The following is a 15630-nucleotide window of genomic DNA, read 5'->3' on the forward strand; positions in this document are numbered from 1 at the left end:
ACAAAAATTAAAAAAAAAAATGTTGCCAGACATCACCCAATGTCCCCAGAGGGAAAAATCTGCCCCCTCTAACAAAAGGGGCTTCCTCTTAAAATCTGACCTCAGTCCAGCATAAGGAATATGCCTCCCATTCTTGGAATGACCTCCACCAGACTCTGCTCATGCTGACCCCGGCCCTCCTCACCAATCTCCAGCTGCACATGCATTGACGCCAGTTCCCACCCTCACTCCAGCCGGGTTTCCGGGCTCCCTTCCCATCGCCCACCCTCCCACCTCACCACTCACTTTTCCTGCTCCACTGCCTAAACGCCCCACCATCCGGCCCCGCAGGACTACGGAAGAACAACACAGCCCACCTGCTTACGTGGGGTGCTGACGGGGCTCCAAGGAAATGGCCTCTGGGGAAGAATTCTCCTTTTGTAACAATGGGACCTTTATTTTTGTTTTGATTATAAAGTGAACATGGTCATGGTTGAAAATTTGGCAAGCACAGGAAAGCATAAAGTAAAGGTCGCTCAAAATTTCACTGCTCAGCCAGCTGACACCAACATCTAGGAGGTGTCCCACTTTGGCTCTTATTGATCCCTGGTGTGTGGACGGGGGTCCCCAGGTAGACAGAACCCCTGACCAAGGACAACAGGAGGCATTGGCTCTTCCAGGGTAAGCATCTGTTTTATTCGGATCTGGGTGGCTCAGGGCCTCCAGGCAGCCAGTTTTGCAGGAGATTCAGTACCTAGTGTCTTCCTGCCTCTTGCTCCCAAGAACCTGCTCCTGCAGGGGGAACATCAGAACTCGTCCTTGATGTCAAAATGGGGCTGGTCTTCAGGCTTGAAGTCCAGGTTAGGGCTGCCATCCTCATTGAGAATTCTCCGGGCCGTGTAGCCGACGATGGGGTATTTGGCTTTGTACACTTTGGTGAAGACCTCATCCAGGGCCTCCAGTTCCTTGGCCGTGAGACCCGTCTTGGGGAGAAAAGACCAAGAAAGACAGGAGATGGGTTAAGTGGATGGTGTTTGGCACTGGCCTTTCTCCATCCCTGCCTTGCCTCCCACATCCCTAATGCAAGAGAAAAGATATCTCAACAAACCAAATAATGGACAAATGGCTTAAGAGACACTGCTGTGTGTGGGGGTGGGGGTGGTGGGAGGGTATAACATACAGGGAGCAATGCTTCATCACACTTTGTGGTTTGACTGATGGCAGGGATGAAAGACTCCAGAGAGCATGCTGGGGTAGGGCAGGGCGTGCCCTATTGCATCTGCATCCCCTTCCTCCCCCCGATTAATCCTCCCTCTCTCTGCACTCATTCCATTATACATTTGGCACCTTCCCCTTTCTTAAGTTCTTCATTCATTTTTGTAATATTGTTACATTCATTTTGTTATGAGTTTGGCTTATCTCAATTTATCTTAATGTCAGTTTGATGTTGAGCACAGTTAGAGGAAATTCCAGCCTTACTGTTGGGATTATTTAGACCTTGAATAGGTTTAAGAAAAAAAAAAATTTTTTTTTTTGAGATGGAGTCTCACTCTGTTGCCCAGGCTGGAGGACAGTGGCACGATCTCAACTCACTGTAACCTCCGCCTCCTGGATTTGAGCGATTCTCCTGCCTCAACCTCCCAAGTAGCTGGGATTACAGGCATGCACCACCACACTCAGCTAATTTTTGTATTTTTAGTAGAGACGGGGTTTCTCCATGTTGGCCTGGCTAGTCTCAAACTCCTGACCCCAGGTGATCCACCTGCCTTGGCCTCCCAAAGTGCTGGGATTACAGGCATGATCCACCACTCCTGGCCTAAAAAATATTTTAATGCTATCTTCTCCTTCACAGAAATATGAGCATAGAGGGAGACCTTTCTTCCCAACCCAGTTCATCCACAAAGCTACCAAGCACGGCCTGGGGAGTGGGTCTCAGAGACTAATAGCAAGGCTGTAAGGGGCTGAGGGGACGGGGTGGCAGGTACAGACCATAAGGAGCATCAGGTTGCCAAAGCAGGTTGGGGCCAAATTGTGATGATCACTGAGTTGGATCACAAGTTCATAAGAGTTTGGACTTGACTCCAGGCAACAGCCAGCCACAGAAGGTTTCTGAGTCAAGGTGACACGGTAGGATAATCTATTTCAAGAAAATGCCTGGCCACCACACCAAGCGGACCGAAGGGTAAATAAGCTAGTTAGGAAGCCTTGCTCTTGCCCAGATGCAAAAAAAAAAAAAAAAAAAAAAAAAAGAAGAAAAGAAAAGAAAAAGAGAAAAAGGCATGGATAAGGAGGTAGAGGATTTTCCAAAGGCTTATAATCTGGCTCACAGTGTCATGGGTGAGGTCTGCAGGATCCAAGGACATCTTGGCTACCCCTCTAGTGGAGTCCTTCCCCGTCAAGGCATTGTAGGGGGCTCCTCGTCCATAAAACTCTGTAGTGGGAAGGAAGGAAGAGACATAAGCGTGGGTTTACATGCAGAGTAACCAGGAGCCTGCACATGGGGGTGCTCCCAAGGCCCCCACCCAATCCTAAAAAAGGCTCCAGGCTCACAGGGAGGCCAAACAATGGCGATACAAAGTCCAGTAAGCCACCCCAGCCATCAGGTTGGATTCCACTCACTCTAAATGTGAAGTAAGTCACACATGCAGGCTGAGCAGGGATTCAGAAAATACAAAATGAGAATAGTCCCCCTACAACCTCTTTTTTTTTTTTTTTTTTTTTTTTTGACAGGGTCTCACTCTTGCCCAGGCTGGAGTGCAGTGGCACAATCTTGGCTCACTGCAATCTCCACCTCCCGGGTTCAAGCAATTCTCCCACCTCAGCCTCCAGAGCAGCTGGGACTACAGGCATGCACCACCATGCCCAGCTAATTTTTGTATTTTTTTTTTTGAAGAGATAGGGTTTCACCATGTTGCCCAGGCTAGTCTTGAACTCCTGAGCTCACATGATCCGCCCACCTTGGCCTCCTAAAGTGCTGGGATTACAAGCATGAGCCACTGTGCCTGGCCCATCTCTCATTCTTTTTTTTCGCCTAAGTATTAATACTGAGAAAACGGTCTCTTAAAAATATTAGAGATGCAGGCTGGGTGCGGTAACTCACGCCTGTAATCCCAGCACTCTGAGAAGCCAAGATGGGCGGATCATTTGAGGTCAGGAGATCAAGATCAGCCTGGCCAACATGGTGAAACCCCATCCCTACTAAAAATACAAAAAATTAGCTGGGCATGGTGGCATGCACCTGTAATTCCAGTTACTCAGGAGGCTGAGGCAGGAGAATCGTTTGAACCTGGCAGGTGGAGAAGGTAGCATCACTGCACTCTAACCTGGGTAACAGAGCGAGACTCTGTCTCCAAAAAAAAAATTAAAGATGCAAACAAGAAAAATGTTCCCTCTTCTTAAATGTTGGTGGAAGCCAAATCTATTTCCATTCAGCAGTGTTTGTTATCAAATAATAGATGAACCAATACAAAACCACCTCCAAGATATCATTAGTTACGTTAAATGGCACTAAAATGTTCTGTAATGTTCTATAATGCCAACTCTTTACTAAAGAACACTTCTCTCATTGCTTCAACTAGGGTAAATCATCAAGTTTGAATTTAATTCTACAGGCAATGGAAAGTCATGGAAGGCTTTTGAGTAGAAGCATGTCATTATCGGGGGAAAAAAGCCCCTGCTGAAGTAAAACACTGACAAAGATTAACTCAATCTGCTCATTTAAAATGGAAGGAAGGCCGGGCGCAGTGGCTCATGCCTGTAATACTAGCAGTTTGGGAGGCCAAAGCGGGTGGATCACGAGGTCAGAAGTTCAAGACCAGCCTCGCCAAGATGGTGAAACCCCGTCTCTACTAAAAATACAAAAAAATTAGCCAGGGGTGGTGGTGGTGCCTGTAATCCCAGCTACTCAGGAGGCTGAGGCAGAGAACTGCTTGAACCCAGAAGGCAGAGGTTGCAGTGAGCCAAGATCGTGCCACCATACTCCAGCCTGGGTGACAGAGTGAAACTCCATCTCAAAAAATAAAATAAAATAAAATGGAATGAAAAGGACTTGCCTAATGTTCCCTCCCTTTCCTCACACCTCCAAGTGCTGCTCACTCTGGCTTCTGTGCTCCCTGGAAATGAAGATTCAAAATGCCACACCACTTACCCTTTCCGGAGGTGACATCAAACACCACTCCCTTCACTGCCAAGTAGATGGGCTGATCTTCCTAGAAAGCAGGGGAGAAGCTGTGAAGAGGAGGGGAAGAGCCGGCTCTTCTAGTGCAACTTAGTAAAATCTTCTCCCATCACAAGCTGAGCAAAGAGCAGTGGGTCAAGTCCCAACGGCCTTCTGTTAAGCCTGGTCCTTGGCGAGCTTGCCACCTGCCTGGGCAGCGTCATGCCCACACACAGAAATTTGGAAAAGTCATAAAGTCTCATGACAAGAATGTGGCAATTCTCTCCTTTATAGAGAAAATCAGGGGCCAGGCACAGTGACTCATGCCTGTAATCCCAGCACTGTGGGAGACCAAGGCGGGCGGATCACCTGAGGTCAGGAGTTCAAGACCAGCCTGGTCAATATGGCGAAACCCTATCTCTACTAAAAATACAAAAATTAGCTGGGCATGGTGGCACATGCCTGTAATCCCAGCTGCTCGGGAGTCTGAGGCTGAAGAATCGCTTGAACCCTGGAGGCAGAGGTCGCAGTGAACCAAGACCATGCCACTGCACTCCAGCCTGGGCGACACAGTGAGACTCCATCTCAAAAAAAAGAAAATCAGGAACAGAAGCAACTTCATGGAGATGAAAATTCAAAAGAATAGTAAATGATGAATTACTTATCAGTCCAAATTTCCTTTCCTCTTCATCAAGAGACATACACGGATGTAACTGATATGAGCAATCTATTTTATATTTTGCTTCTTACAGGTAACATTCCTTCATATAAACATTTCCACCAAAATGACTGTCATTTAAACAGCTCCATGGGGCCCCATCTTTTTTTTTTTTTTTTTGAGACAGAGTTTTGCTCTTGTTGCCCAGGCTGGAGTCCAATGGCACGATGTCAGCTCACTGCAACCTCCACCTTCTGGGTTCAAGTGATTCTCCTGACTCAGCCTCCTGAGTAGCTGAGATTACAGGCACCCGCCACCAGGCCCGGCTAATTTTTTGTCTTTTTAGTAGAGATGGGGTTTCACCATGTTGGCCAGGCTGGTCTCAAACTCCTGACCTCAGGTGATCCACCCACGTAGGCCTCCCAAAGTGCTGGGATTACTGGCGTGAGCCACCATGCCTGGCCAAGGGCCCCATCTTATATTAGTGATCTTGTGTATCTATTTGTTTAGCTAGCTTTCTATTTTGGGTATTTGGGTGGTTTCCAATCCTTAGAACTATAAATGGCAGCATTATAAATACATGTTTCTATCAATTACTTTCTAATTTGGTGACTTATTTCATTGAGGCCTTTATTTAAAAATTTCTCTCCACCCAGTGAATGCATAGGAAAGTGCCCTATTTCAAAATATGGAATTCCTGGGCCTAAGTGTATGAAAACTTAGACACTGTTTATACTTTATTAGTTTGTCCTGTAACAACATTTATAGTGCTAGAGATATGTAAGCAATGCTGTTTCCCCACCATTCTACTAACAATGGGCTTTAGACTTTTTTTTGGCTCTATTAGCAGGCATAAAATGTTACCTCAGAATTTCCCCACCAAGAGAGAATTACACAAAAAAGGATGGCATGACTTTTCTAACTTCCATCAAGTTGGGCTCAGGCTGGGACGATGAGTACAGTCCCAAGACACCCAAGACCAGATCTCTCCTTTATCTCAGTGCCCTCAGAGGTGCAAGGGCATCAGCCAGGTGGCTCACAGCCCAGGCAAGGGTGGGAGTCGCTGCTGGATCCATAGGAATCTCAGGCTCTGCAAGCACCTGCTGCTTGGCCTTCTCTTTGGGGTGGGCCTTAGTGTTCTTGCGCTTGTGGAGCTTATGGTGAAGGGTTTTCATGACCCCATTTAACAGACAGAGGAACTACTGAGGCTCAGAGAAGCTAAGCAACTTGCCCAAGGAAACACACCTCATTGCCTCATAACCACTCGGGCCTGCTTCTCTACCTGTCATATGAGGGTAACGCCCACTTGCCTCGGGAATGCTAAGGAAAAGAGCGTATGTAACACCTAGCAGGCACGACACAAGAGCTCAGTAGAGGGCTGCCTTTTATTACTCCAAACCGGCTCCTAAAGACAGGCCCTAGAGGACTGCCATTGACTCTGTGGACACTTGCTCCATCTCATCTAACAACGGTCATTTGAAATGGCCTGGATTTCCAAGCCAGCAGACGGCATTTTTCTGTGATGATTTACTGCCTTTCCTTTACCAGGATTCCTTATTCCTCAGTTTTGATTATTTATCAAGTGGGATTATGTATTTACATCAATTTTAAAAATATATTACAGCTATCAATTAACCTCAGTATTTTGTCATATCTTCCATTCCGTGGCTTTTTCCTTGATACTTCTTTGCTTTTTCCTTTTTTCTTTTTTTTTTTTTGAGACAGAGTCTCACTCTGTCACCCAGACTGGAGTGCAATGGCACAATCTCAGCTCACTGCAACCTCCGCCTCCCCAGTTCAAGCGATTCTCCTGCCTCAGTCTCCTGAGTAGCTGGGACTACAGGCACACGCCAACATGCCCAGCTAATTTTTTCATTTTTAGCAGAGACAGGGTTTCACCATGTTGGCCAGGCTGGTCTCAAACTCCTGACCTCAAGTGATCTGCCCGCCTCGGCCTCCCAAAGGGCTGGGATTATAGGCATAAGCCACCACGCCCAGCCGACACTTATTTTCTATGGGCAAACAGCCATATAAATATAACATAAATATTTATATATATGTATATATAAATATACATAAGATAAACAAAAACATGCATCTTATCACTAACACTCTTTTCTTTTTTTGCAGTGGGGGATGGAGTCTAGCTCAGTTGCCCAGGCTGGAGTGCAGTGGCACAATCTCGGCTCACTGCAACCTCCGCCTCCCAGGTTCAAGCTATTCTCCTGCCTCAGCCTCCAGGGTAGCTGGGATTACAGACATGTGTCACCACGCCTGGCTAATTTTTTTTTTTTTTTTGTATATTTAGTAGAGACAGGTTTCACCATGTTAGCCAGGCTGGTCTAGAACTCCTGAACTCAGGTAATCTGCCTGCCTTGACCTCTCAATGTGTTGGGATTATAGGCATGAACCACCACACCCGGTCAACAATCTTTTTTTTTTTTATGAGACGGAGTTTCACTCTTGTTGCCCAGGCTGGAGTGCAATGTCACGATCTTGGCTCATCACAACCTCCGCCTCCCGGGTTCAAGCGATTCTCCTGCCTCAGCATCCCGAGTAGCTGGGATTACAGACATGTGCCACCATTCCTGGCTGATTTTTTTTTTTTTTTTGTATTTTTAGTAGAGATGAGGTTTTTCCATGTTGGTCAGGCTGGTCTTGAACTCCCAATGTGAGGTGATCTACCCACCTCGGCCTCCCAAAGTGCTGGGATTACAGATGTGAGCCACTGCGCCCAGCAATCTCCTTTTTTTTAACAGTAAAATTTTTATCTCCTCCTTAAACTACTTACTTGAAGGTGTAAGTGCTAAAAGGAAGTCATATTATAGGGGAAGAAAAGAATGTTTAGCGTTTTTGAGGCCTCAGAGTGACATAGATATCTCATATGCCATGCAGAGGAATGGTCTTATCAGTAAACACAGCGCGCTGTGGTGGTGAGTTCTGACCCAGTGTAGATGGACATCCATGGATAACACAGCCCCCAGGCACAGACTCTCAGGCCTGGGAAATGACAACTGAGAAGGTGGAGGGTGGGTGGAAGGCTTGGGAGTATAAATGCAGACACAGGAATAGAAGTGACACAGAAACAGCCAGGCACGGTGGCTCCCAGCACTTTGGGAGGCTGAGGTGGGCAGATGACTTGAGGTCAGGAGTTTGAGACCAGCCTGGCCAACATGGTGAAAACCTGTCTCTATTAAAAATACAAAAATTAGCCGAGTGTGGTGGCAGGTGCCTGTAATCCCAGCTACTGGGGAGGCTGAGGCAGAATTGCTTGAACCCGGGAGGCGGAGGTTGCAGTGAGCCAAGATCACACTACTGCACTCCAGCCTTGATGACAGAGGAAGACCCTGTCTCCAAAAAAAAAAAAAAAAACACACACACACAGACACACACAAAACAAAACAAAATCAGCCACTGCACTCCAGCCTGGGTGACAGAGCGAGACTTTGTCTCAAAAACTAAACTAAAATAAAATAACGTTTTGAGGAAGTTATTACTATACCCATTTTGTAGGTGAAGAAACTGAGGCTTAGAGTTTACATAACCTGTCAACGGTTTCTCTGCTGGTAAATAAAAAGTCAGGATTCAGACTCATATCTGTCTGATTCTAAGCCTTTTCCCTTCCTAGGGAATTCTTCCTTATTGAAAACTTGAATGCCAATCTCTGGCCTGCAATTTGTAGACAGTGAAACCCTGCTATCACAACAGGTGTGTGACAAGGCAAAAGCTACCGGTGAACATGTGCAAGCAATATCTCTACCTATCAGGGCAATTTTGACAAGAGTTGAAGAAAACAAGCGCCAAAGAAAGGCACTCTGGAACACACTACCTTTTTTTCCCTATTTTCATTTTTGTTCAACACGCTCACTCTATAACCTGTTATCTACATAAGAGGTCCTCAAAATCACCTCCTCTATACAACCCTTACTAGAATTACTGGGAGAATGGAGTTTTAAAGAAGCACCAAGGAGATGCTGTCCAGATTTTTTTTCTTTTTTAAAATAGAGACAAGTTCTCACTATGTTGCCCAGGCTGGTCTCAAACTCCTGGGCTTAAGCGATCTTTCCAGCTCGGCCTCCCAAACTGCTGGGACTACAGGTGTGAGCCACCACACCCCGCCCAGATTTTCAGCAAGCATTCGAAGAGGACTAATGTATACCAAAGATTTTTCTATTCCCATATGTGAATGATTTAGGGAGCCATGCTATGGATCACTCTGAGGCCCTACAATGCCTCAAAGGAAAGAACTGGCTCTTGGTGCAGTAGACCCAGAACACAGCGTGGTTCTGTGAAAGACACCGGCAGCCAGGACACCCATGCTTCACGGATTTCCCATTTGAAGCTGCCACTGGAGAAACCACGCAAATCCCTGCATGGGTGTCTGAGCTCTCTCACCTTGAACCACACAGTGGGATGTGTGACTGATAGAGGCGGGTCTGCCTTGGCTCTCATCCAAGAAAGAAGGTTTTATATATAGTAGAAGCAAGTCACTCATTGCTAGATGTTTCAGAAAGACTTGTTACACAGGTCCACAATCCCACAGCAGAAACTCTTGGGGGTCAGACATGTTTTCAATATGAGAATATGTCAGATTTTAGAAAGGTGTTATGGGAAACATACCATATATTATGCAATACCTCTAGGGAGGTCCAAGGCAACACCCATAATCAAATATGTTAGTATTTCTCCAGTGAAACATTCACAGTAAATGGGATAAAGAATAACATAGACTCATAGCAGCTCCAACAAGGTTCTGTCATCAAGTGATTTCAGATCAAGTTGGGTTTTGCTGTCAAATGACTTGTGAAAAACAAAAATGTCTAGGTTTCAGAGCTTATTAGATTTCTGTAGTGCATGAAAGGACTGTGGACCTGTTATAATGCCTCTTGCTTGTATCTTTAATAAGGTAATAAAAATAATAGTAGCTAACATTTATTAAGACTTACGGTGCTAAGCCCTATTCCAGGCCTATGCTAAGCCTGTGCACACCACCATCTCATTTAATGCAGGCATTCACAAAACACCTGCTTAGAGTGGGAACTCTTTTTTTTTTTTTTTTTTTGGTAGAGGTGAGGTCTTGCTATGTTGCCCAGGCTGGTCTCAAACTCTTGGCTTCAAGCAATCCTCCTGCCTCGACCTCCCAGAGTGCTGGGATTACAGGTGTGAGCCACCACACTCAGCCAAGTAGGAACTCTTATTATAACCATTGTGATGATTTACTTTATGTGTCAATTTGCATAGGTTATTGTACCCAGTTATTCAATCAAATACTCACCTAGATATTGCTGTGCAGGTATTTAGAAGTATTTAACATCTACAATCAACTGGCTTTATATAAGGAAATTATCCCAGATGATCTGGGTGGGCCTAATCTCCTAGTTGAAAGACCTTAACAAGGCCAGGTGCAGTGGCTCACGCCTGTAATCCCAGCACTTTGGAAGGCTGAGGCGGGTGGATCACCAGGTCAGGAGTCCAAGACCAGCCTGGCCAAGATGGTGAAACCCTGTCTCTACTAAAAATACCAAAAGTAGCTGGGCGTGGTGGTAGGCGCCTGTAATCCCAGCTACTCGGGAGGCTGAGGTAGAGAACTGCTTGAACATGGGAGGCGGAGGTTGCAGTGAGCTGAGATCACACCACTGCACTCCAGCCTGGGAAACAGAGCAAGACTCTGTCTCAAAAAAAAAAAAAAAAAACAAGACTCGTGGGCTACAGCATCTGCTCCTGCCTGAGGGCTTCCAGCCTGCTCCTTCTGATAGCCTGCTCTATGTATTTCCAACTTGCCCAGCCAGTCCCCGCGATCGTGTAAACCAATCCTTATGATAAACCATTTCTCTATCTATATATAGTTGACCCTCGAACAACACAGGTTTGAACTGCATGGGTCCACTTACATGTGGGTTTTCTTCCACCTCTGCCACCCCTGAGATAGCAACACCAACCACTCCTCTTCCTTCTCAGGATGCAGACCTTTATAATGATCCACTTTCACTTAATAGTAAATATATTTTCTCTTCTTTATGATTTTCTTAGTAACATTTTCTTTTCTCTAGCTTACATTACTGTAAGAATTCAGTATATAATACATATACAAAATATGTGGTAACTGACTATGTTCTTGGGTCTTGTGGCCAACAGTAGGCTATTAGTAATTAAGTTTTGAGCCAGTCATGGAGGCTCACACCTGTATTCCCAGCACTTGGGGAAACAGAGGTGGAAGAGTTGCTTGAGCCCAGGAGTTCGACACCAGCCTGGGCAACACAGGAAGACCCCATCTCTACGGAAAATTAAAACGATAGCCGGGTGTGGTGGTGCATACCTGTAATGCCAGTAACCAGGGAGGCTGAGGTAAAGGAATGCTTGAACCCAGGAGGCTGTAGTGAGCTGTGTTCCTGCCACTGCACTCCAGGCTTAGCAATAGAGTGAGATCCTGTCTCAGAAAAAAAAAAAGAAAAAAGAAAAAAAATTGTACTTTGGGGGTAGTCAAAAGTCATACATGGCTGGGTGCACACCTGTAATACTAGCTACTTGGGAGGCTGGGGCAGGAGGATCGCTTGGGCCCAGGAGTGCCAGGCTGTAGTGCACCATGACTGTGCCTGTGAAAAGATACTCACTCCATTCTGGGCGATATAGCAAGACCCTGCCTCTAAAAGAAAAGAAAGATATGCAGATTTTTGACTGCATGGGGGTCAGTACCCCGAACTCCTGTGTTGCTCAAGGATCAACTGTATAGATACAGATATCCAAATGGTTCTGTTCCCTGGTGAAACCTTGACTAATCCAAGTATCTTACAGATGAACAAAGTAGAGACTCAGAGAGGTTTAGTAATTTGCCCCAAATCACACAGCAGAACAGGGACTCAAAACCAGGTACGATCCAATGTATTATACAAATTGTGACACTTCCGAGTGAAACGGTGTTATTAATAATTATCCCTGGATAACAGGCATAGACCAGAACAATCTAGGTCAAACAACAGCACAGCACAGCCTGAACCCACTGCACTCAACTGCCTCTCTCGTCCCTCACTCCCCTCCTCTCTCTGGCTCCTTCCTTCCACCTACAGAGATCCTCAGGCTCCACTCCCAAAACAATTGTTTCCTACCCCTGTTTCCATCTCAAGGTCCTCTCTCTGTTTCTCTCAGTTAAATTTCAATCTATAACATCAACATCAAAAAACCAAAGGTCTTTTCTCAGTCCTCATCTTGCAGTTCTGGCACTCTTGCTGTAACCTCAGTGGTGAACTCTCTCTTTCCTTAGATTTTGTGCCAGCGGTCCCAAAGATCATCGGGTCAGTTGGAGAGTCCCTAGAAGGAAGATTCCAAGAATTCAGCATATAGTTCTACTCACAGCTGGGAAGGAAAAACACGAGGGAGAATCTAGGGGAATTTATGTGCAGGTTTCCTATGCTCTCTCCCTCCCATGAGGAAGAGCACACTCTTCCCCCAGCAACAAAACTTGACAGTATGTGCCATTCTTCCGGCAGAACATTCCTCTGCTAGAGATGCCCATTAGACTCAGCACCCAAGGTTTTCACTGGGGGCTGGTCACATAGGGCACCCTCTGCCTAGCATATACAGTGTTCAATACTAACCACACCATCTGTATATACGGCCTAGGCAAGTGAGTCCACCGTTATTGGGTAGAGAAGGGTGAGAAATCCAGACACTAGACAAGTCCCACCCTTGCAAGCAGGCTTTTCTAAGGAGAGCAGGCCTGCCATGTTAACTCTTTTCTGCACAGATGCCTGGACTCTGAACCATCTGGTTCCCTCTGCTACCAGCAAAAAGGCATCCCTTAACATCCTCACATCCCAGCCATGTCTCCCTCCCTCGGTGTCCTCACTGACTCATGGTTCTAAACGGCCCCTTCACAAATGATGCCCAAACTGACATCACTGCCTAAGGGCCAGGTTTCTGACCCCCATGCAATCCCAGTCCTTATAAGGCCAATTAACTCAGGAATTAGGGAGAACAGGCCGGAGGGTTTTGAAAAACATCAGGCCCCTTCCTGCTCTACCACTAACACGTGGCAGGCCTCAGTTTCCTTATGTGTAAAAGCAGGAGATGGGTTCCTGCCAGCTCTGAAATACTATGGTACTATGACCTCCCCCCAATGCCGTTCCCCCGCTCCGCATCTAATATCAGCCCCCTGGTGGTCCTTGTCGTGCGGCAGCAAGATGCTGCCGCACAACACAGCCATCGCACCAGTCCCAATCAACCCAGGTGGACAGGTGGTTGTGAGTTTTCTGGACGCCTCTAGACTATTGACGTGTGTGGGGGTGTGTGTGTGTGTAGGGGGTCTCTATTGACGTGTGTGTTGGGGGGGTGGGGGTCTCTAACCTCCAGTCCACCCTCTGCACTCGCTTCCAGCTTTGGCTGAGCCCCAGGGGTACATGACCTAAAAGTGGGTTTGAGGAGTCCGATGCAGAGGCCTCGGATACAGGGGCAGGAAAAGGAAGTGCAGGCAAAGACTGGCTTATCCCAGGACCTGTCTCAATTCCCACCTAACCCAGGGAGCAGGCTCTGCTTCCCTCCCTCCGTCCCCCGCCACTCCCCACTATGCGTGGGCACAGTAAACGCCTCGGCCGATGCTAACACGAAAACCAAAAAGTTCTGAGGTCTGTACGCAGATCATCAACGAAAAGGCAGCCAGAGGGGAAATCTCCCGGGGACCGAGGGGGAAGTTCAGGGTGGGGTGTGCGGGCAAAGCGGGGCGCTCCGACTGTTGAGGACTCGCCCTCACCCCTCGGCCATCCGTCTGGGCCTAGAGAGAGGAGGGCCCCCGCCAGCCCAGGGCGCCCGCCGCAGGCCGCGCGTCCCCCAGAGCTTCCTGGGCCGCCGGCGCCTCCTGGGTCCCCGCTCGGCTCGCCGCAGACCGGATGGGACCCCGGGTCCCTCGGCCCGCGCCGCCCCCGCCTACCTCCTCCCCGCCATAGCGGGCCAGCTCCTCCTCAGTGAAAAGCCGCACTGGGGGCCCCCGCTCGGCAGGGCGCGGCGTCTGCCCGGCCCGGGTTGTCGGCAGCCCCGGGGCCAGCGCCAGGACCAGGGCCAGCGCTGCCAGCGGCCGCAGCTGCCGCCGCGGCGCGGGGCCCGCCATGGTGAGCGCGCAGCGCAAGGCAAGGCCGGCCAGGGCGGCGGGGCCCTAGCACGCCCGCCCCGCGTCCCGGAGTCCGGCCCCGCCCCCAGAGCCTCCCCGAGGGCGGGGAACCGAGAACCCCCGCCCTCCGCGCGCCTCCTGCGCCCCGGGGTGGGGCTCGCCGGCCTACTCGGGCCGCGCAGCTGGAACCTGGAAACTAGGATTGGAATCTTGAACTCCTAAATTCAAACTACAGACTGGCAGTTACCAAAAAATGTCACAGTAGTTCCTTGATCAGGTAGAAAGATGACAGAGCCCGACATACCAGGACCTAGAAAGGTATATGTCTAAAATAAGACCCCAACTGTCTTAATTTGCTTTTATTTTTGGCTGATTTTTTTTCTTCCTAGTTGTGTTTAAGTTTCTGGTTCCCAAGGAGATTTTTGCAAAGGGTAGGGTGCTGTCACCGATATGCCCTGAAATAATAATAGCTAACATTTGTGCCAAACTTTGCTCATTACTTTATGCAACAAATATTTTTTGAGTACCTCCACGTACCAGGTCACTGGGGACTCATCACTGAACAAGACAGATCCATGCCCACGTGAAGCTTACATTGTGTGGGCAGATAGACAATAAGATGCTAAGTAGTATGTTAGATGGTGGTAAATACTAGGGAGAAAAAGCGGGGCAAAGAGATAGGGAGCACTGGGATGGACATTTTATTTTATTTTATGGTTATGTATTTATTTATTTTTGAGACGGAGTCTGTCGCCCAGGCTGGAGTGCAGTGGCGCCATCTCGGCCCACTGCAATTCTCCTGCCTCAGCCTCCAGAGTAGTTGGGATTACAGGCACCCACCACCACGCCTGGCTAATTTTTTTTTTTTTTTTAAATTTTTAGTCGAGATGGGGTTTCACTATATGCTGGCCAGGCTGGTCTCGAACTCCTGACCTCAAGTGAACCATCCACCTCATCCTCCCAAAGTGCTGGGATTATAGGTGTGAGGAAAGGTGTCCGCTTTTGCGATGGTCATTTTAAATAGGCAGGTTAGGGAAGGCCTCACTGAGAACATGGTATTTGCATTAAAATCTACAGGAGGCGAAGGAGGGGGTCTAGAGGGAGGAGCACTGTGGTCAAAGGATCAGGCACATAAATGCGGAGGAATGAGGATGCCCGGCTTGCTGGAGGATCAAGGGAAGGTAAGAGGGGTAGGTGAAGTCAGGAAGGAAGGGGGTAAGGGAGTTGGGGTGGATCTTGGGGGCTTCACAGGTTCTTTTCAAGACTGGCTTTTACTCTGAGTAAATGGAATAGAGGAATTAACAGAAAAGGGGTCTCATTCCAGACCCAAGAGCAGGTTCTTAGACATCCGCAGCAAAGAATCAGGGCAAGTCGCAGAGTATAGTAGTTAAAATAGTTTATTAGAAACTACTCCATTTCTGCTAATAGTACTACTCTATTTCTGGTAGTATTGTTGCTTGCAAGTAGTACTAAGCAAGTATTGCTTATATAGGAGCACCCCTGCCTTCAATGTGATGCTTGCTTTTATAGGGCTAAAACTAGTGTACTTTATTACAAAAGCCTATGATCAGCTTGTTACAGGCTATTACTATTGTTATTCTCTTGTGTAACTATTGATTTCAGGGAGAATTTATGGGTGTACTGTTATCTTTAAAGTGAAACTCATTTTTAAACTAAGAATGCCTTTCTCCATTATCTCATTTCCTCAACCATAAACATCTTGTGAAGAGTGCCTGTCTT

General features: G+C 47.5%; 1 protein-coding gene across 2 annotated transcripts; it reads right to left on the reverse strand.

The window, feature by feature from the left end:
* Window positions 1–653: 653 nt before the first annotated feature.
* On the reverse strand, window positions 654–13966 carry NENF (neudesin neurotrophic factor). Of its 2 annotated transcripts, XM_054449288.2 has the most exons (5): window positions 13714–13966; window positions 11110–11220; window positions 4127–4187; window positions 2307–2410; window positions 654–962 (listed from the first exon to the last, which is right to left on the reverse strand). In XM_054449288.2, the coding sequence occupies exons 1-5, from the start codon at window positions 13888–13890 to the stop codon at window positions 786–788; spliced, it is 630 nt and encodes a 209-aa protein (XP_054305263.1). In that variant the 5' UTR covers window positions 13891–13966; the 3' UTR covers window positions 654–785. The 2 variants fall into 2 exon arrangements, with proteins under 2 accessions (XP_054305263.1, XP_054305271.1); XM_054449296.2 differs by lacking the exon at window positions 11110–11220 and having other exon boundaries at window positions 13714–13965.
* Between the last annotated feature and the right edge of the window lie 1664 nt (window positions 13967–15630).

The sequence above is a fragment of the Pongo pygmaeus genome, chromosome 1 (assembly GCF_028885625.2).
Source record: "Pongo pygmaeus isolate AG05252 chromosome 1, NHGRI_mPonPyg2-v2.0_pri, whole genome shotgun sequence".
In the NCBI taxonomy this organism is placed as follows: Eukaryota; Metazoa; Chordata; class Mammalia; order Primates; family Hominidae; genus Pongo; species Pongo pygmaeus.

What these genes read in the sequence shown, in the direction of transcription:
- NENF (XM_054449288.2), bottom strand. Translation starts at nt 13,890, where the DNA reads ATGGCGGGCCCCGCGCCGCGGCGGCAGCTGCGGCCGCTGGCAGCGCTG. An exon ending in CCTGGTTACTGGCATTACAG is followed by an intron (nt 4,188 to 11,109) that starts GTATGCACCACC and finishes CCTGCTTTCTAG; the next exon opens with GAAGATCAGCCCATCTACTT. An exon ending in CAGACCTCACCCATGACACT is followed by an intron (nt 963 to 2,306) that starts GTGAGCCAGATT and finishes TTTCTCCCCAAG; the next exon opens with ACGGGTCTCACGGCCAAGGA.